This window comes from Danio rerio, chromosome 7 (assembly GCF_049306965.1).
Source record: "Danio rerio strain Tuebingen ecotype United States chromosome 7, GRCz12tu, whole genome shotgun sequence".
Classification (NCBI taxonomy): domain Eukaryota; kingdom Metazoa; phylum Chordata; class Actinopteri; order Cypriniformes; family Danionidae; genus Danio; species Danio rerio.
This window is the reverse complement of record NC_133182.1, coordinates 4,956,345-4,978,095: the sequence shown is the minus strand read 5'-3', so window position 1 is coordinate 4,978,095 and position 21,751 is coordinate 4,956,345. Positions and strand designations below refer to the sequence as shown.

Below are 21,751 nucleotides of genomic sequence, written 5' to 3'. Positions count from 1 at the left end.
GCTTGTGCAGTTTAATTCACAGAATCTCTACAAAGTATGTTTTATTCTGTAAACTCACATAGTTTTTTGGTCACAACATAACGCACGTTTATTTTCCTCATTTAAAATATAAAATATGTTTACAGATTGATATTTTTCTGATCCCACAACTCTGTGGTCAATTGTTATTGAAAATATAAACAGAAGTTTCAGAAAAGTGAAAGTGAATTTACAGAAAGTGAATTTATGTTTTGAGTTTTTACTGCAAATGTCACATTTGTAATGCTGGAATTGCTCATATATATATTGTGTGACTATTGCGAATGATCACATTGTGATATTGATGCTGAAATCATATATTGTGCGGTGCTACTTCTATTTGTCAAAAATTACGTTTTTTTTATTTAATAGATATATTTTGTCAGGACAAAAGAGAGTATACTGTGGGGTAATGAAGTTTTGTCTTTTTTTAAGTTTTTTGGATGTCATTGTGTGCTTATATCTGTCATTCTTCAGAATATCTTGTTTTGTGTTTAGTGAAAGAAAGAAATGTAGAACCACTGAAGAGTGAATCACAGAGAGAGTCATTTTAAGGAAATCAGCCCATTTTCACATTGACTGAACCATGATGATTACATTTTATTCTGCCTTTATTGAATCACTCTTAACACTTTCTCTCTTGTCTTGGTTTTATAAACGTGTCTGGGTAGAATAATAGCTCATTAAATCAAATGGTCTAGTAAATGTAGTGTCACAGCTTAGTAAAGCACCCATTGATGATGCAGATAGGCATGTACTGCGGTGGAGCCCCTAAAAGGTTTGGGATTTTATTTCTGTTTTTTTGTTTAACCGACAACTGATGCTTGTTAACTGATCATTGACCAGAGAAATGGATCATTTAATTTCGATTCATGACTGATTACTACTATAATCTATCAAAGCCCATGCACAAGATCTATATTAATCAGGGGTCGCCACAGCAACTTATCCAGCATATGTCTTATGCAGCGGATGACCTTCCAGCAAAGCACAGTGTCTAGCCCGACTCCAGAATGCCCCCCTCCTCCAATTTAAGTAGGTATTGGGTTTAAGATTGTAGAGTTGGGGTGATGGAGGGATGCCGAGAGAAGTCGAGTAAAAACATGAATATTTACATTAGACATCACCTACACTGTTGTTGTCTATTGGACGGAATATGTCAATAGAGTCGCTATTTTTGTACAGGGTAGCGCTCCTTTGAAATGAATGAGGGACAAAGGTGCAGTGGAGGACTGGCCATCGGGAGCCACAGATGTATATACATGTATCTATGATCGTGAGTTTCCCGCTGGTCAGTACGCAAATATTTTTTATAATTTTGAAAATGATTATTTTACATCACTTATATCATCACTTGCATCAATCGATGGACAAGTGATCGCACGTGCATTGCTGACTAAGAGTGTGTTTGTTTGCCTTGAAATGTTTTATCCTTACATATTATATTTGGTGTAATCCATGTCCTAAAACCCTCCTGCTTTTACTTCTCATACTGAAGATTCTTTTGATAATCAACTTGGAATGCACTTGGATCCACACCTTTTCGTTCCTGTTTTGATCACGCTAACGTGACAATTGTTCTTCTCTAATAATTCAGCAGATGAAGACAAAATGCAATGAGCACAATGTGGTGGCACAATGAGTTGCTTTTGGAGTTGTGAGATGATCAGATATAGATGTGTGTTTCAGAGATTTTGCATTAATGTTCAGTTGCAGCTTTCCATGTTTCCAGCTTGACATCCTTTCAAATCTGAAATGTTGTTTTGCTGATTGTAAAAGGCCTCAGCCGTCCGTCCGTCATGAAAATGCTTCAGTATTACTATTTTTCTATTATTATTTCCTCCAGAACTGTCTTGAGCTCTCAAAGAGCATCTCACACCTCCAAAGGCCATAGCTTTCACCCCGTTCATTGTGTTTTGTCTTTATTATCATTTATTAGAGAGGAAAAAACACCTCAGTGGCAAATTCCAACTCGCTGAACTACATTTCTCTGGCTGATATTTGCTTTGATATTTGTTTATCAGGAAGTGAAACACTGCTTCATTTGCCGAGGTTTTATTCCATATTACGGTTTTGCGCATTAATCTAATTTGCGACTTTGGATGGAAACAGCTTGTGACAAGCCTCCCTCACTATAAAACATGTTTTGTTGTAATGCTACTGTCACGGTCGGTGAGGGGAAAAAGGAGCGAGGACTCAATTGCAGAAAATGTAGGATTTATTATAAAATACAAATAAAAATAAAAGGCAAAACAAAACTACCCCGAGTGGGAAAACATAAATAAAAAGGCAAAAACAAACTTGACAGGGCTGGCAGGACAAAGCAGGACTGGAAACAACAAGACAGAGTAATATCGACGACGAACTGGCAAAGGACTGAAAACATGAGGGGTGTTATAAAGCAAAAGTAAATTGACACACAGGTGAACACGACAAACTAATAATGAGTTAACAAGGAGGGTGATTCTAGACAATAGACGGGAGAGCGCATGACACAGAGAGACAACACAAGCCATGCGCTCACATAAAACAGGACAAGAACATGCAGCCAATGAGAGAACTATTAACCGCATGTTCATGACAAGACAAGCACAACACTGAAGCACACGACAAAAGCACGTGACCACAATGTAAACACATAGCCACGTGCTTTGACAACAGACGCAAGACGCAAGACACGAGGACACGATGAATGAAAACACTCACTGTGCGCTCACACACGCAGCGTGCATGCCTCATCCCAGCGCCGACCAAAACCGAAACCAACTAGACTGAGACGCTGGGAATGAAACACCACGCTGCACACAGACGAAAACACAAACACTAGTACAAGAGCGCGCGCGCGTCGGAGGCAAGCAGAGCCCGTGCGGCCGCATCAAGCGGGAGTGTGCACACTCCGCGCACACCCACGAAGGGGCGCGCACACACGGAGACACACACAATGACAGAAACAAGTGCTCGACCCAAGAAAACTCGAGCCGAGCACAACAGGACAGAACTAGACATAACTAGTATCCAGATTCTGCCACTATATCAAGAATTTACATGACCAGATTGGCAGAACCCTGACAGCTACATTTTAAAAACTACACAATGTAAAGAAATTGGATGTGAATTGATTGGATTTTGAGTGATTTATCATATATCAAAATGAAAAATTATGTTTAATGTTTTTAATGTTAAAATCAAAGTTTTTTGTGTTATTTCTTATTGACGTAAGAAGCTGTCATGATTATTACATATTATACTATAAAAAATAGCCACAAATTGCTGATGTGGGAATAAACAAAACCCCTTATTGCAGAACCAAGAGTTATAGAAACTGCTTTGAGCCAGAAGAAGTCACTCAGCTGAATAAGGACAGGCCTTAGGGACATTACTTCATTTTATAACGAAATAATAGCACATAATTTGTACATTAGTCATTTAACGATTTTAGTCCAGGGGGGTTTAGTCAAGCTGGGAATATTCTTTGCATTATTGTAACGCAGGGAGTGACACCGACAACTTGAGGTAGGATCCACATACAGGTTTATTTAGAGTCAGGCAAGCAATGGTCAACACAGGTGCAAACAGATGTATAGAGGCAGTCCAGAATCGTAGTCAATATAACAGGCGAGAGGTAGAAAGGCAGGCGGCAGACTAAGACAAAAGGCTAACAAGGCTGAGGTCAAAACACGGGACACCAAGACAAGAATAACGCGTTGTAATGTCACTTTACATCTAACAAGACTCTGCAATGGGAGTGAGTGTGTGTGCTGCTTAAATAAGTGTGTGTTATCAGTCTCTGACAATCCTCAGGTGGTGCGAGTGTAATCATTCTAGATGAGGAAGCATGTGTGAGTGTGAGCGGAGTGCATGTATGAAAATGTAGTCCAGAAAAGGCAGATTTGTAGTCCATAAGTTAATGTGAGAGAGATCCTTATGAAGTACGATCGCTGGTAATCGTGACAATTAAATTAGAAGTTTTGTTGAACAAACCATTAACTATGACTTTTAGCTCAACAAACTCCTAATTAGCTGCTTATTAATAGTTATTAAAGTTGTATTAGGCATGTAGAATAAGATCAAGCAGAACATGTGCTTTATAAATGCTAATAATAGGCTGTGTATTAATAATAGGCAGGAAATAAGCCACTTATTAAAGGAATAGTTCACACTAAAATGAAAATGACTCATCATTTTTCTCTTGTAGAGGGGTCACCAAACTTGTTCCTGGAGGGCCGGTGTCCTGCAGATTTTAGCTTCAACACTAATCAAACACACCTGAACAAGCTAATCGAGGTCTTACTTGGTATACTTGAAACATCCAGGCAGGTGTGTTGAAGCAAGTTGGAGCTAAACCCTGCAGAGACACCGGCCCTCCAGGACCAAGATTGGTGACCCCTGCTCTTGTTGTTTTACACTTTTAGAGACACTTTTTAGATGGTATTTCTGTTGAACACACACACAAATAATTTGAACTATGCTGGTTGATGGCACCCACTGACTTCCATAGTGGGAATAAATATGACTGTGGACATCTGTTTGGTTCTTGTCACAATTTGGTACGTGTATTTCATGCAAGTACAGTTCATATAAATATATTTTAAATATTGCTATTTATTATTTAACTGCTAATAAAATGTATTATTAAGTAATCCTCTCTTCTTACAATTTATTAAGTTAAATTAAATAGTCATGCGCGTATTCAAGGGGGGTCAGGTGGTTTGTAAGACCAAAAGTTGTATTATTATTATTATATAAAAATTTATCTTATTATTCAAGTGGATATATTCTCACTGAGGAAGGTTGAATGCGCTGGCCAGTTTGTTATTTGCCTGTAGGCTTCAGTTTTTAATTTAAATTAAGTTTTAACAGATTACCCAATGAAAATTATGATTTAAAAAAATTGTATTTTAAAAATAAGTATATTTACATATTTGAAGAGTTTAGATGCAAAAACCTTTAAATGCCATTTAATATTTTCTTCTCTGTGCGTCAAACCCCGCTTCATTCGTGCGTCAAATCCGATTCATTAGCGTGTCAAATTCACTTCATAACATGACTGACTCTAGCTTCGTTGCTAAAAGGCTAACATGGATTTTATGAAGAAAATAACAGTGTTTGTGTGCTTTATGAAGACTGAAAAACAGCGTTAATACGTTTAGGGCCGTGTCTGAGTCCACTACATGCTTTCAGAGGTGCATCCAGCTCTGTGAGCTCATAAACTCACAGAGCAAAACGCTAAATTTTTGAGCACTTCAAAACGCGCAAAACGCTCAATTCGCCCTGCGCCATTCGTGCCGCACCGTTCGCGCGTATCGTGCCGCTGGATGTCTATTCGCACGTTTGCCTTGACTTAACATGTAAATCACTCGCGCTTGACGTGCGTTCCGCGTCTGGTGTGAACGCAGCATGACGCTGCCAAGTTCAAACCTCACTTGAATAGTTATTTTTGTATTTTTATTTCATTTTTAGTGTTAAGACATATAACACTATTTGGGTTACGTGTGTAGGTGTACATATTTTTATTTTTATTTTTTGTGTGACCACTGTTACACAGGACTGGATATCTGTAAAGAATTTAGCACAGAATATATATTCAGATATTGCAGGAAAGGACATTGTGATGTTTTAAAGAATAGTGTTGAAGATTTAGCTACCCTTTAATGTTCTCATATTTATGAAAGGTATTTAAAGTTCTAAAGCAGCTGAGTCCTTGAAAAAGACGTGACAGTGTCATTAGAAACTGAATTGTAAATGACCTTATGTGAGGTGTTTAGGTGATGATTTAACCTGGGTCTCTTGGACACAAAGCTGGGGCTTTTCCTAGTTGAGCTAACGTCTCACTAGATGAACCCAAGAGCAGAAGAATAATAAGGGAACTTGAGGCTTTAGTTTCAGAAAAAAAAAAACAAAACAGATGATCTTTCCTGGAAAAATAGAATGCAAAGTACAACAGAAATAACTGAAGCAGAGCTTCTAGTAAACAAGCAAAACAAATTAGACACAAGGGTCAAAAAACACAACAGTAAAATGTCACTTAGCTTCTCTAGACAATCTGGAGAACACCGGGTGGTAATGGCTCAAGACTGAACACAGTAGCTTGTAACACACACTTAGGGCAAAACACAGGTGCTGCAAATCAAGCTTGAGTGGTGGCACACAGCAGATGGTGAGAAAGTGGTGCCATCCACTGTTCAGGAGGAAGCATGAAAATTTGATCCTGTTGTGCAAGGAGACAGGAGCACCTCCTTCTGGTCAGGAGGAGGAATGCAGCTTAATGTGTTCTGACACCTTATTTTAATATAGTCAGTCGTGATTCGTGAACTGCGGTGGGCTGGTCTAAGGCTTGAAACTCCAGGGCTGAAAAGAAGTCCCACTCCGGCCCTGGGCCCACTTATCATAATTTCATCATGGTTTAACTTGGTTAATTTCTTCACAGTGACAGCCTCTATTTCTTTTGTCAACTCACATGCTTCAGATTATATCAGTGTAAAGATTCCAGCTCTAGACAGCACAGAAACTGAAAACTCGCTCTCGTGCAGGTTTCTCTCTCAGCTCCTAATTGCTTTTTTAATTTAACATGTTCTTGCGCTGCAACATATAGGCAGAATGCTTAATATAACACCAGAATACCCGAATTTAACAGTCGGTTAAATCTGAGTCTAAAGCGAAAGAACTTAAAGAAGTGAATTAAGTTGTGTTTTAGTTTATTTTGTTTATATACATTGTATTTGTTAGGATTTATTTATACATTCATTCATTTTTCTTCAGCTTAGTCCCTTACTTATCCGGGGAAGCATACAGTATGTTTCACACAGCGGATGCCCTTCCAGCTGCAAATCTGTACTGAGAAACACCCCTACACTCTCATACACACACACACACACTTTTACACTATGGCCATGTTTGTTCGTCCAATTCACCTATAGCGCATGTTCTTGGACTGTGGGGGAAACCGGAGCACCCGAAGGAAACCCACGCCAACACGGAGAGAACATGCAAACTCCACATAGAAACGCCAACTGACCCAACCAGGACTCGAACTAGTGACCTTCTTGCTGTGATGTGACAGTGCTAACCACTGAGCCACCGTTTTTAGGATAACCTAATTGTTTCATGTTAAATCTAGTTAAATTTGTAAAAAAATAAAAATAAAAAAACATTAAGTTAACATGTTCGATTCGTGTTGGGAAAACTAGGCTTGCCACGATAGATGGTGTTGACGGTGATACCGTTTTTCACCGTGTCACCGTCCCCACATTTATTTTTTTTTTAAGTATTTGTTTTTTTTATTAAATATTTATTTGGATTAAATAGAAAATATAATTATAAAGACATTATTATATAGACAAGAGCATGTAATATAAATAACAATCTGAACATGGCTACAATGTGTCATATTTCATTTATCCTGCGAGGAGAATGAGAGGAGTCGAATTTACAGAAAGAGAATGGCGGACGATTTAGTGTCAAAACGCAATGCAAAAGCACCTGTTTGGCAATATTTTGGGTTCAAACCAAATGCAAAAAGAAAACCTGAAAATGTTTATGAGGCAGTCTGCAAAATTTGCCTGACAAAGCAGTGTTTCCTCTAGGATTTTTTCTAGCTGTGTCGGTAGGCCTTTTTTACTCAGATCTACCAACTTCCTGTGGCGTTATTTCAATGACAAATATCGTGAGCGCAGTATTAAAAGTCGAGGTCGCATTTATGTAATAGCTTAAGTGCATGCGAATCTCTGTGCTTGCGCGCTGATTTCCTCTGCTCGTGCACAAAACCTCTTACCTCCAAACCTCCCCTCAAATATACGCTGCTCAAGCGCAGATCTTCTTGTGCACTCTCAATTAAACGCTGCTGAAGTGTGATTTAGTGTCTTTATGTAATGGGTATGTCTCCAACATTTATAAGATTTGCTAGGAATATTTATGAATTTCTCTAATAGACCTACAGAGTGATATTAATGCGTCCTGAAGTCAAGTGAAACGGCTATACGTCGTGTTTGCTGGCCTCACGCATCATGCACCTGTCAGTCAGTCAGTACGTAACATTAAAGAGTTGAACAAACAGGGCACAGCACTTCTACGGTTACGGAAAAGTTTGCGCTGTTATAATTCACTTACCTTTTAATATGTTTTGGTGCGATTATCACTCTCTATTAAAAAAAACACGACAATGTTTTAAATGAGAAGCTGTAAAGTAGCCGTGGCTGGATCAATTTTGGTGTGGCGCCCCGCCATGGAACAATGAATATAGCGGAAACCATGCAAAGGAGGCAGCATCTGGACGAAACACAACTAATTTATACATGCACCTTCAATGCACCTACTTGATGTTTAACAATGGGTCTGTTGCGGGTAGATGAGATCAATAGCCATAAATAAGCAACGCATACTCTCATTTTAAAAATCACGCGACCATCGTCTCACAATTATTTTTATTTTTTATTTAAACAAGTGATTTAGCCATGTCACGTCATTAATAAGACAAGTGCAGAGAGCAACCATCGGGGCAACAGCCGTGAGCACTTTTTCCGAAGTTCAGCTGTTCTTTTTTGCACTTGATTATTATGCGTTTAATGTAAAAAAAAAAATCAATAATAGAAAGACAAGAGGTGTATCCTGTGTATGCGCGTGTCTTTTTTCCCTGAAGCCGCTCTCTTCAAAACCCAAAAGTTGCTTTGTCTGTCTGGCAATATTTCGCCTTTTAATCGAATGAAAAGTTTATTTAGATGAGCCAATATAAAAAATTTGCACTGTGACGTGCGGCCACACATCGAATCTGAGGTCTTATCTCATCTCTCTCTCTCTTGCTGTCATCCAGACCTTGATACAGACGCCACACAAGTCAAGTCACAAAACTGAAGCTGGTCCCAGCTGACAGGTAGAATAGCTGAAGCCTTTGCGAAATCTGTCAAAATACAGCACTAAATTACAGGCATAAATGTTTTGACATCCTAAATCTGTAGGATGTAAAAAACGCAATTTGAGCCAATGTTGTGTAGAAGTTGTCGCCTAATAATTAAATTAATTCTAATAAAATGGAAACCAAAATAAACAATTCAATGCATTTTTCGTTTGATAAAAAAATATACAGAAACGAAAAAAAAAAAATCAAAGGGTGGCTAGTTTGTATTATTGTGTTTTAATATTAATAAAATATGCTCAGCCTATTTAAGCTTAGTGGTCATATACGCCGCCAATAGACAAGCCATTAAAAAATTATTATTTTACTGTGTACTGGGTTATAATGTATATTTTACAATAAAAACTAAATGAAGCATGTCTTGCTGTCATTTAAAACATGCAATTCATAACACATCAGAGCTGTAGTCTATTACCATTAATCAACAACAAGAAACAAAGGCTGCTTTCACATCTCTAGATCGATTGTTTTGTTCTGAAACAGGAGTTAAAATGGTTGCGTTTGTTTTCTGTGTGGTTCGCTTTCACACAGGAAAGTTTCTAAATGGATTAAAATAGTTATAACAAGTTACGCGTGAGTAAACTCTCCTCACATTGGTCAGAGTTTCACAGTTTATTTTCCTGCTTGGCTGTCATGTGTCCCTATTTTAATTAATGACGATAAGCAATAAGACATAACAAGTGAAAAGGTGCAGTTTAATTTAGAATTTTGACACCCGCAGACACCATCACCAAATATAAATCAGAGGTACGACTTTCTCATACACACAGTAGCTTTTGGCAACAGTTATGCATTATAGGCTTTACATCAAGGGGGTCCAAACTCGGTCTACCTAGAAAGAGCTTGATTAGCTGGTTCAGGTGTGTGTAATTGGCGTTGGAACTAAAATATGCAGGACAGCGACACTTCAGGACTGAGTTTGGACACCCCTGATTTACATCATAGAGAGAAATAACAGATAAACCGAGACTGCAGTTTGGTTAAATGGATAAGCAAATCTCGTTATTAGTTCAGTATTAATTCACTTTCGTATTCGACATAAAACATACTTTTATTGGTATTCTCTCTTCATATTGCTGTATATGGCTATTACATATCCATAATACACTGTGATATAGCCTGGTTCGTCAATACGTTTGATCGTATTACATTTTCCCTACAATCCAGGGCTGGAGCAAGCTGAACTGGCGCTCTAGGCAAACAACGATCATGCCGCACTCACAAAAGTGAAGAGGTGAGGGTGGGAGGGCTACTGACTACTCTGCCGCCTCTATGGATGCGCTGCTCTGCGCACAGCTTATTTTTACTGGGGCATTTTTCTTTTTCTTTTGCACTGTCTCTCTATGCCGCCCCAGCAAGATGCCACCCTGGTTGGTCATCACCAATATTGCCCATGCCTAAATCCGCCGCTGCTACAATCAATCCATTCCAGAGTTTGTGTCAACCGAGCCCAGACCACCTCATTCAGCCGATCTCAGATTGATTGTTTTGGCATGGATCAGAGCGCAACTGCAACGTTCATATATGCTAAACCAGGGGTCAGCAACCTTTCGGAAACTGAGAGCTACTTCTTGGGTATCGTTTAATGTGAAGGGCTACCAGTTTGATACACACTTCCTAATAACAAATTTGCTCAATTATTATTAATAATTAATGATATTCATCTATGTGAAGACACTGATCATGTTAATGATTTCTCACAATAGTTGTCAACATTGATAGTAAACAGATAAATATCAATATGCAACACTTCATTTGTCTGAAATTGTTTTAAAATTTCTTTTCTTAATATATAACTTTGTCATTTTCAATTTTACACCAATGCAAGTGTGATGTAAAAAGAATAGCTACAAAAATATTAGATGCAGCTTACTGGTATGTGGTGCTATGAAAAGCTAATTTTATAACAGGCCCACGGGCAACTCATGTGATCCTCGCAGGCTACCTGGTGCCCGCGGCACCATGTTGGTGACCCCTGTGCTAAACAAACCAAGTTCATGGGCAAATGCGACAGGTTCCCAAACAAAAGGTGTGAAGGTAGCGTTAATTAAAACTTGAAGACTGAAAGTTGTGTACATGACCTCGAGAATAACTTTTTTAAATGACTGTGAACAGCAGATTATACACTGTAATAAATAATGGGTTCGATTTGTGTTGGGACAACATGAAGGAATTAAGTTAACTTAGTAGTTTTAACAAATTTAAGAGGATTGAACACAAGTGCGGTTTATTTATAAGCTAATTTCAAGAGGATCACAAGCTTATGATTGATCACAGCTGGTTCTGCATCAGCTCTGCATATTGCACCAATCAGATGAATACTGACTCACTATTAATAACCCGAGTTTTCCACTTCAGTCATCTTCGTTTTAAAGAAATCTCCCTACTCCTCCAAGCGGCAACCTTCCGCTCTCCTTTGGAAGCCAATATGGAAGTAACTAAAACTGCAATTCATCGACTCCCCTTTGGGGGCTGGCTCCAGGAAGTCCAGGTCATTTCTGACTGTAATGGTAAATTGGCCATTTTTACAGCTGATAAAAACATGTTTACACCCTGCTACAAAAGATGGCTTTGGTGCATATAGCTATGATTACCTTTCATGAGAACTGTGAGAGGGTGAAATTTTATATAACTCATCCCTTTCGCTTTAAGTTTTACTAAGTCTGCATAATTAAGGGTGTGGCCACTTAAGTGACAGCAGGGTCTCGGTGCCTCGTCACCTCAGTTGATTCCGGCTGATTAGCTGCTGAGCTCGGCCTATACATCGCATTTTTGTGTTGTTTAATGTTTCTTTACACAGTCAGTTGCCTTTTGGAATGATTTCCTACAATTATCAGATGATATGGCATGCTGTGTGCACTTATTTGTGCTCACAAAGCGTTCAAGTTGCCTCCATTTCCCAGGTGAGTGAAGTTGTATACTTGCATACCATCTCTATAAACGTATTTGTTTCATTTAAGATCATTTATTATTTATAATGTTCTTTAGAGCTGTAATGCACTCCAGAATCTGACAGATTGATTAGCTGTTGACTCTAAAACAGTCTGATGCAATGCAATGATGCGCGAACAACATGGCGACGGTTGGACACCAGAAACCTATGGGTGACGTCACAGATACTATGTCCATATCTTTTACAGTGTATGCTGTTGCCTCAGAGAAAGAACGCCACTGGTTAGAGCCTTCACCGGGCCAGTCAGCATTTCTGTGCGCAGTTTGCATTTTCTCCCTATGCTCGCGTGGATTTTCCCAGGTTTCCTCCTACCGTCCAAAGGCATACATCTTAAATAATAGTGATGGGTCGTTCATGAACGATTCGATCATTTTGAACGAATCTTCAATATGACTCGGGAACTATGAGTCCTCTCAAGGAGTGATTCGTGCATCCGCTCGTGCGCACATTTGTGCAGGTGGTATCGTTCATTTCATGTCTTTTGAGTCGTTCATCACGGAAAGGCAGAAGCCAATCATATGCGTTTAGAGCCGGAAAAAGAATTGATCCTTTTATCTCTTGAGTCCTCTATTGGGTGTGAGTCATTCGTTCCTCATGGGCCAATCATATAGTTTAGAGCCGGAAAAAGAATTTAATTGAAAGGTGAACTAATTATCATGGCTCCTATCAGCTCAAACTGTGTACATTGCTTAAGATTATATGTGACTGTCAGTGTAACGTGAATGAACCCCTGACATTTGAAGACATGAAGAGGTGAGCTGAGCAAAGAGACAACAATACCTTCATAGACAAAAGAGCAGGTAAACGTTGAATTATTATTTTCTCCTTCTTATATTCTCTTCATGACTTATTTGTCGTGTGATCAACCTTTTGGGCTAGTTGTAGATGTGTTTGAAACCAATTCATAACATTTTAATAATATTTTGATAAATTGAACCAAATGAACGAAATGACTCGAACAAAGATTTGTTCATCTCGATGAACGAGACTCAAAGATCCGAGTCAGTAAAATGATCTGAACTTCCCATCACTATTAAATAAATGGACTAATGGCATCATAGGCATCATAAGTCAAACTCTTAGCCAGCTATATCTCTCAGCTATTCCTAACATGCTCACAAGCAGGGGAGTACTTAAAGGGCCATGAAACCCCCTCGTTTCAGCAGGGTGTTTTCACACCTCTACTTTCGAAAAAGTCAGAAAAGTGGGCGTGTCCAGCTCTGTTTAGGGGGAAGTGTCGGAGGAACTAAAGTGGGATGGTGTGGGAGTGTCTATTTGTGCACGCGCGAGTTTCAGAGTCAAAATACACACCCACACAGACAGGAGAAAGCGATGGTGTTTAACCTACATGGACATCTGTAGTCGAATTATTTGCTGAATTAATAAATGTTGGACTTTAACTGCAGTTTGGCTCTTTCATTCAGGGAATTCATTCATGCCCCTCGCGACAAATGAGATATTTGATTGGAGGAACTGCTCTAAGCGTGTATTTTTCATGCAATGTTTGATACCGCACGGCGAATGAGAGAAAAAAAACTCCGCATTTCCCGGAAACTTAGATGCACACGGCAGGTAGCGTCAGAAAGCCGCGTGTGTTATTCCGGTCACTAAATGCGGTGCTAACATTTCTGCACTCAGTGCTATAGTTAACTTAATTCGATACGAGCAAACTGAATAAACAAAGAGCACTGGTCGCTCACTTACCAAATCTGTAGAGACAGGACAATCACCAGCAACTAGAGCCGCGTCTTTATGGAGAGAACACTACAAGCAAATCCTGATCTCAGCGTTTGCAGATGAGAACAGCTCTCAGGTAAACAATAATCCTCCTTAGACACGTAAGTTATTGTTGTCGAGCGTCGCGTACACTGTTAATCCACACGTGATCCAGAGAGAAAATGAAAACGAAACTTAACGGCAGCAAACTATAAAAGCAACACTTCACGCTTGTTTTGCCAACACAACGTGGCGTCTTTGTGGTGTAAACACGGTGACACAAATGAATATTAATGAAGTTGCACAATAGAGCGCGCTGATTGGTTTGAACCAAGCCTTACTCATGCATTAATGCATCACACTGTAAGACGTAATAAGACTCACTCAGGCACAGACGTCCAGTCTGCACGCTGGAATACACGCTATTATGTCATGACCGTGACGCAGCTTCAAAAATTCGTTTCAAACAGGAAGTACGAATTTGCTTGAAATAACGCAAAAACAACCAATTTACACTTTTTAGTGAAATATAGGTGTCCTAAAGGTGTTTTTAGCAGTGTGGGACACATATACCACTGTCAAAAGCTCAAAAAATGTGTTTTGGTGTTTCGTGACCCTTTAAGACCTACCTGAGCTCAAACTCTCCTCTCGTCCTTCAAATGGGAGGGAGCCCCAGGCTCGAGTATATATACAGCATGTCAAACACACTTTATTATCAACCATCAGCTAAGTGTGAACTCCTGAACACAATTTAAAAACCTCTTTTAAGCTCATTTGAAACAAGTAGTTTGAACAAACAGCAAATGTCATCTTTTTGAGCTTAAGTCTGTGTGTTTTTACTGATGTTCAGTGTTGCAATAGCTGACTTTTTTAATACTACAATGCAAACCAAAAACAGTGACCACAGAATCGTGATACAAATTGACTGTTTTGAACTGTTGTGAAGCGTTCAACAGAATAAAGAAACTCAAACGGAGTTTGATCAAGCGAAAGCTAAAAGTAAACGATGGCAGAATTGTCATTTTTAGGTGAACTAACCCTTTAACAGTGAGAATTAGCCCCTAAACTAAAGTGTGACAAGATTTTAAAAGCACTTTTATTTAATTTAGCTTTATTTAATTGTGTTTTATATGTGATTTAATGCTTTGTGGTTGTTTGTAAAAGGTGAAAGACCTGTCTGTAAAATGTGTGAACCCACACTGCAACCCCTAGATCACTGATTTTCCTTCCATTACACTATACATGTTCACAAATAACAGCAAACCTGAGCCGTCTGTGAGGAAAACTGAAATGGAAATAAACGCTTGATAATAAACAGACTAGAAATGCAGCCTACAGCTTCACCACAGTGTTCGATCTAGTATCTTAGAACCACAACACCATCAGAATGACTTTATTTCCACTGTAAACCCGAAAGTCCCCAACTGTACCGTCTGTAATGCTGTTTATAGAGTACATTTGCTCAATGATCTGATCTGTGTGTTAAATTGCTTGTGTTATACACAGCTCATCTGCCAGTTGCTGATCTATAAGGAAGTGTTTAACTCTACCACAAACACCCACAGACTAAAGTTTCTTAGCATTTGATCTTCTTAATATGTTAATTAATTAATTATATTATTGGCTGGAGTATTATTTTCACTGTATGATGATGCTACGCAGGATTTTGCTGCTCGAAGGCTGCTTGCAACGTACTTTACATGTAGCCACACTTTCTAGAGATAAAGCTTGAGGTTTCCTGAGCTGAACAGTTCCTATCGCAAAGATGAAACATCGATAAGTCGCTGTGTTAGGGTTAAAAAAGTCAATCTTAGGCCTGGGATATGCATTAAAAACAATAATAATAACAAAAATAACACACTTACATTCGTTTAATAGACAATAAGACATCTAGTGACCATTTTAAAAATTAAAGTGACTTTAGATTGTAATATATTAACTCGTCCCACCCCGACGCTGAGATGTAAACACAATATACATGTTCAAAAAGTAAAATCTACTATAATATTTGGATTTAAATGTCATTTTAAAAACCCAATACATTTAAATGTCGTGTAAAATAATTTACTTTAAACATGCAAACACAGCAGTTTTCCAGATGCTGATTCCACAGCATGCACATAATATTTCCAGCATCCTGTTGATCAAAACATTAGCAATAGTTTCACTCACCGTGAAGAAGGAAAAGCAGAAGAGCTCCTACAATGGAGCGGCGGGAGCTCTGAAAGACCTTCATGTCCAGAGGTTTAGCTGACAGACTGAAGCATCCGACACTGCAGATACAGCCAGAGAAGAGAAAACACACACACACACACACACACACACACACACACAGACAGACTTCCTTACAATGACTTTCAGTTTGTGCACATCTGATGAGCGGACAAACACACACACACACACACACGCCTCCTCGAACTATAGGGGGTTTCAGCTGTATTTCTGTCTGCTCCTCCCACTGGGGTCTGAAGCAGAAACGCCAACTTTGTGTGTGTGTGTGTGTGTGTGTGTGTGTGTGTGTGTGTGTGTGTGTGTGTGTTTGTACGTAAACACCAAAGCCCTGCTTCATCATGGAGGAAAGTGAAGTGAAAATCCACCAGGAAATAAGGAAGTTTAACTAATAAAGAGACTCCCTGTCAAAGTTTGCAGCTTTCTCCGCTGATGTTGCTGTGTGAAGCTGTATAAAAGTGTGCGTGTGGTGAACCACACGATAACCAGTCTGTGTGAAGCAGTCATACACTTCATGCCGTTTTCTAACCCCTTACGCATTTATCATCCGAAAAAGAAGGTGCTATTTATTTCAGAGCTTAGAAACATGCTCGTTTCCACATCAGCTCGGGTTATTTTGAGCTGCGCAGGACATTGCTGTGCAGCGACGTGCAGTCCGTCAGAGGAAGTGAAACTGACAGAGCTTTTACTTCAGATGGAAACTTTACCGATGGTCAGCAGAAGAGACCTGTTGTGCATCTCAAACTGAAGAGTTCACCACGTAAACAACCAGAGGAATCTCAAATGAGTGTTTCATGAAAATGTTAGTCATGTCATTTATTTTAAGCTATGTATTAGTAACAATCGCAGAGCAATTTCCAAGCTGTTTGTGTATTGTGGCTGGCACGGTGGCTTAGTGGTTAGCACTGTTGCCTCACATTAAGAAGGTCGCTGGTTCAAGTCCCAGCTGGGTCAGTTATGTCATGTTCTCCCGTGTTGGTGTGAGTTTCCTCTGGGTGCTCTGGTTTCCCCAACAGTCCAAACACATGCACTATAGGGGAATTGGATGAACTGTATGAGAGTGTTTGGGTGTTTTCCAGTACTGGTTTTGTGGCTGGAAGGGCATCCGCTGCATAAAACGTATGCTGGAATAGTTGGCGGTTCATTCCGTTGTGGTGACCTCTGATAAATAAGGGACTAAGCCGACGCAAAATGGATTTGTGTATTGCAGCAAAAGTTGTAGAAAAATTAGTCAGTGACCATCTTGGGTTCAGGGTTGCCAGCTATTTTTCTCTTTCCTCTGCCCAAAAAGTCACTCAATGTTGCTAGATTACATCGTACGTCAATTTGCATATTACTGACGTCATCATGTCTCACCGTTTCTGTGTATGACCTTATTCTTCGATGTGAAAGTGCGCCCGTGTTCATGATTCAGCTCCCTATGGGAGAAATCACCAGGAATAATAAACCGCAGAATATAGTCAATGTGTTTGCCAGCGACACGCACATATATATATATATATATATATATATATATATATATATATATATATATATATATATATATATATATATATATATATATATATATATACACACACACACACACACATGCGCACACACACATATCTAGAGGAGGGATTGGGGGGTCTTTGGTTCACTAAACGGAACAAAAGAGCTAAAGCAAGTCACGTGTGAGTAAACTCTCCTCACATTGCAGCGTCCCACTAAGCTGTCAGGAGAGGTGGTGGTTTGGTGGTGATTGACAGGGTGCGCGCGCCCGCGACATGTCTGAGGAGAGATGCGGTGGGGAGGGGTTAGAAGGGTGCGCGACGATGCCAATTTGAGGACCGGGAGGGAGATACAAGATTACCGGGAGATCATCACTCGTTTGCGGACATCCAGAGACTCGCGAAACTTCCCGCCCTACTCATAATTCTCTCTTCATATAACCGAATGCCTATTACATATCCATAAAACACTGTGATATAACCGCGCTCGGATCGGATCGCTTTCTCACTGCAATCAAACCGCTCCAGGGTTCGTTTCTATCGAGCCGAGACCACCTCACTCAAGCGATCTCGGAGCGATTACTTAGGCGCGAAACAGAGCGCGATTGCCCTGTTCACATATTCCAAACCAACCGCGCTAACAGGGCAAACGAGATACGTTCCGAAACAAAAGTGTGGGTGTGAAAGCACCCTAAAATAACTGTAATCGATAAAATGTGCATCATATCTATGCATACATGCGAATTAGTCAGAAAAACGTAAATTGTTCTAGCTTTCTAGATATGATATAGATATCTAGGAGAGGGATTGGGGGGTCTTTGGGGCTAAGGCCCTTATCCCTTTCGACCCTAGCAACGCCCCTGGTCTGTCATGACTGCAAAAAGTTTGATAAACCCATAGAGTTTTACTTTATGGCCGGGCTTTTTTTCGAAGTGACCTGATTGGAAGAATTTTTTCTTCACTCAGAAGTAATTTAAATGTATTTTAAAAGTGGGTCAAGATAGGTCAAACTTATGTGTCTACATTTTTAACATCTGGGCCAAATACAATATTTGATCTGGCCCAAGTCTTATGTGCCGCCTTAAAGACAGTGCCACCTCTGCCAAACCCGGGCCATGTTTGGCCCACATGCTGTAAGCCAGTGCCGAACGAATGCCTGCTGTGCCAGCTTTATGCCAAATCTGGGCCAAAGTTTTTTGCTACCTGGGTTAAGGGTAGGGATGTAACGGTACTGTAAATACCGTCATACCGCAATATTAATTTTTATCGATATTACCGTAGTCGCATGACTCGGTAAAACTATAGGTCTTCTGAGAAAATTTGCTCAGGCGAATGAAGCGAACGGGAGGTACCGGAAACTACAATTCCCATCAGCCCAGGCGTGGCCATCATCCCTTGCGGTCTGTTGTCACTACAGATCCAGTAATGCGGAAATGGAGTGTGCTGCTAGAAGCGGGGATCAAAAAGAGCTGGAAAACCCTAAAGCGGGTGTTGTCGCCGCGCGCGTACTGAATAGCGGTGTTGTCGCGCGAGTTCTTATCAGCTGGGTTGTTGCGCGCGTACCGAATAGCGGTGTTGTCGCGCGCGTACTGTAAAGCGGGACGGAGGGTATGTCGCGTCGCGGGGGCACTTTCTATCCAAGACTAAAAAGGGCATGTGCACTGCACAGGTTAAGCACTGTGTGTGCACGTGCCTGCAAGTTGGGGAATACGAATAATAACAGTCATGGGGACTGCAGAAACACAGCACACTGTTCAGATTGATGCAGACATGAGATCTCTGTCTCACTTATGGTTTCCCACTGCTGTCAACCTGGGCCAAGTCATATCTCTCTGTCCCAGAAACCTCAGTCCCAAATGAGAGGGTTTTTTTCTGTTGCAGGGGACATTGTAAATACCCAGAGATACCAGCTTTTACCAGATTATATTTATATGATAATTTTCATTAAAACCCATCTCTATCTAAGTGAGTGAGTGATTAAATGTTGAATGTGATGAGTTTTCAACAATACTAAATTGAAACTTTATTTTTTTACATGGTTTAATATTTTTTTGTTATTAAAATTGAAGTTCCTGTTTCAAAGCTTACAGATAGATGGCTAATTTGTATGTCATTGATACTTTTGGCACTTTTTTGGAGTATTTTCATAAGTTTTGTTTTTTCCTGTAAATGATTCAATAAATACCGTACCGTGACATTCATAACGAGGTATTACCGTACCGTGAAATTCTGATACCGTTACATCCCTAGTTAAGGGATATTTTAAACTGAAATTGCACACACACACACACTCATCAGAGAGTTAGGTTACATCTTGTAAAAAGAGGCATTATAGATCCCCTTTAAAACCAAGTTTAGGGTCTGAAGTTGAGACTGAGCAATATAAAAGCAGACTGTGACCTGAGCGAGTGAAGAGGAACAGCAGCAAAGCACTTTATCATCAACAGAAAAATGATGAAAGGCCACTGCTTCCCACACGTAAGCTGCGTCCCAAATCGCATACTTATGCACTATTCTACGCCATTTTGTAGTATAAATAGTGTAAGTAGTGAGTTCACACTGAAAACTAATAAAATAATAAGTGCACTTTAATTACCCGGATGATGCACTCATTCAGCCGCTAAAATGAAGTGTGTATTTTTGTATTACTTAGATTTTTGTTTTTGCTAAATCGCCCAGCCCTAATTAGGCGGATACAAAATAGAGTAAAACAGGGGAGTCAAAAGTCGGTCCTGGAGGCCCGGTGTCCTGCTGATCTTAGCTCCAGCTTGCTTCAACACACCTGCCTGGAAGTTTCTAGTATATCTAGTAAGGGCTTGATTAGCTGGTTCAGGAGTCGCTGGGATAATTAGGTAAAAATAAATGCAGATTATAAGACCATGAAAGTGTTTTTTGACCTTGCATGCATATTAGACTGCTGTTGGAGACCCTTACAACCAAGATATGACCCTATTTCATGTATAATATGGGCTCTTTAAGCTTTATCAGTAGTTAGAACTATTCAGTTTTGTGAAAGAGTTGTATTATTACCTCATCAGCTTCAGCTCTACAAAATAATGAATAAATGGAACGGAACGGAATTTTTTTAAACATCATATGACAACAGTGCCACTCCCACCTGCCGGTAAATACAGGTACTGCTGAACAGCTGACCCGACACAAACACTGCGTTAGGTAGAATGTGCGTGATGTGCGCGGTAACAAAATAAATGTTATACACCATATTTTTATTTTATTTATTTATTTTATTTATATTTTAAGTGCAACATGTTGCTAAAGATCAGGGGTTTAAACCCCCAAAGCCCCCCCCCTCGCAACGCCACTGTGACACACCAACATATCTGACCCAGTTCAGGCCCAGTTATAGGTTGTTAACTTCTCCCAGATGTGGTCCATGTTTGGCTCTTGTATGGAAGCCAGACTTGGTCCAGTCATGCACCGTAATTCACTGCGGCATGTGGGCCGAGCAAAAGCTGATTGTGTGGGCCAGATCTGGGCCAGAGAAATTTTGCTATTGGGAAATGATGTTTATAACTCTTTGAAGCTGACACTTTTATCCTAATGGTGGCGTTTTGATGACAAACTGAGAGTGAAGTTTGAGTTTTATTATCGAAGCAAATTCTGCTTCTTCCTCAGAGCTCATAAATATCTGGTGCCTGTAAATATGATACTTGTCACCCATCAGTTCCTTGGGCTGGAAATGAAATGGGGAAGCGAGCTTTCGGTTTTGACGCCCCTCAACTTGGAAAATTCTTCAGAAAGAACTGAAAATATCTGATCTTATTGTGATTGAAGCCTTTAGTTCCATCCTAAACACGACGACAACAATCCATTGCTCAATGTAGTAGGTGTCTAAATGTACTTGAAGGACTAAGCTGTATTATTTTGATCTTTTATTTTAAAGATGTGTGTTGTAGACCTTCTGGCCAGGTCACCATTGTAATTGAGATCTTGGTTGGTTTTCACCTGGTTAAATAAAGAAAGAATAATAACGGTAACACTTTAGATTGAGTACCAATTACCACTGGGGTTATGTCTGGTGTTATGTCTGTATGAAGTGCGATGGTTGAAGGATGAGGTGAAGGTCCAAGTCAGGGCAATTCTGGCAAATTTTGGACCATTTTTTAAATGTGGGCCGGTATGCTATTTTTAAATAGTTTATTTATTTATTTTCATGTATTGTTTTTACATCCAGGCAGCTTTTATCTCTTATAGATGTGAATATGATGATGATGATGATAGTAATAATAATAATAAATGTTAAGCTTTGGCCCAATCGGCAATGGCTGGCTGGTTTCGAGATGGGCCGACCCAATCAGAAGTTACATGGACATAATCAAAATCTAAAAGAATGTCAAACAAACCGTAAGTGCCACACAAACACATGTACTATAGGTGAATTGGGTATCCGCTGCATAAAACATGTGCTGGATAAAT

At 39.7% G+C, this 21,751-nt stretch overlaps 1 protein-coding gene across 4 annotated transcripts in view; it reads right to left on the bottom strand.

Annotated features, from left to right (window-relative positions):
- Positions 1-15,855, bottom strand: part of si:cabz01074944.1 — a 44,923-nt gene extending 29,068 nt beyond the window's left edge. For all 4 annotated transcript variants that reach the window (XR_012383015.1, XR_012383014.1, XM_005172150.6 and 1 more), the window contains exon 1: positions 15,768-15,855. Coding sequence is in view for 2 of the 4 variants with exons in the window: in XM_005172150.6 (XP_005172207.1) it covers positions 15,768-15,831 (64 nt within the window). In the remaining 2 variants the exon portion in view is untranslated. The remainder of the gene's footprint in view (positions 1-15,767) is intronic.
- Positions 15,856-21,751: the final 5,896 nt, after the last annotated feature.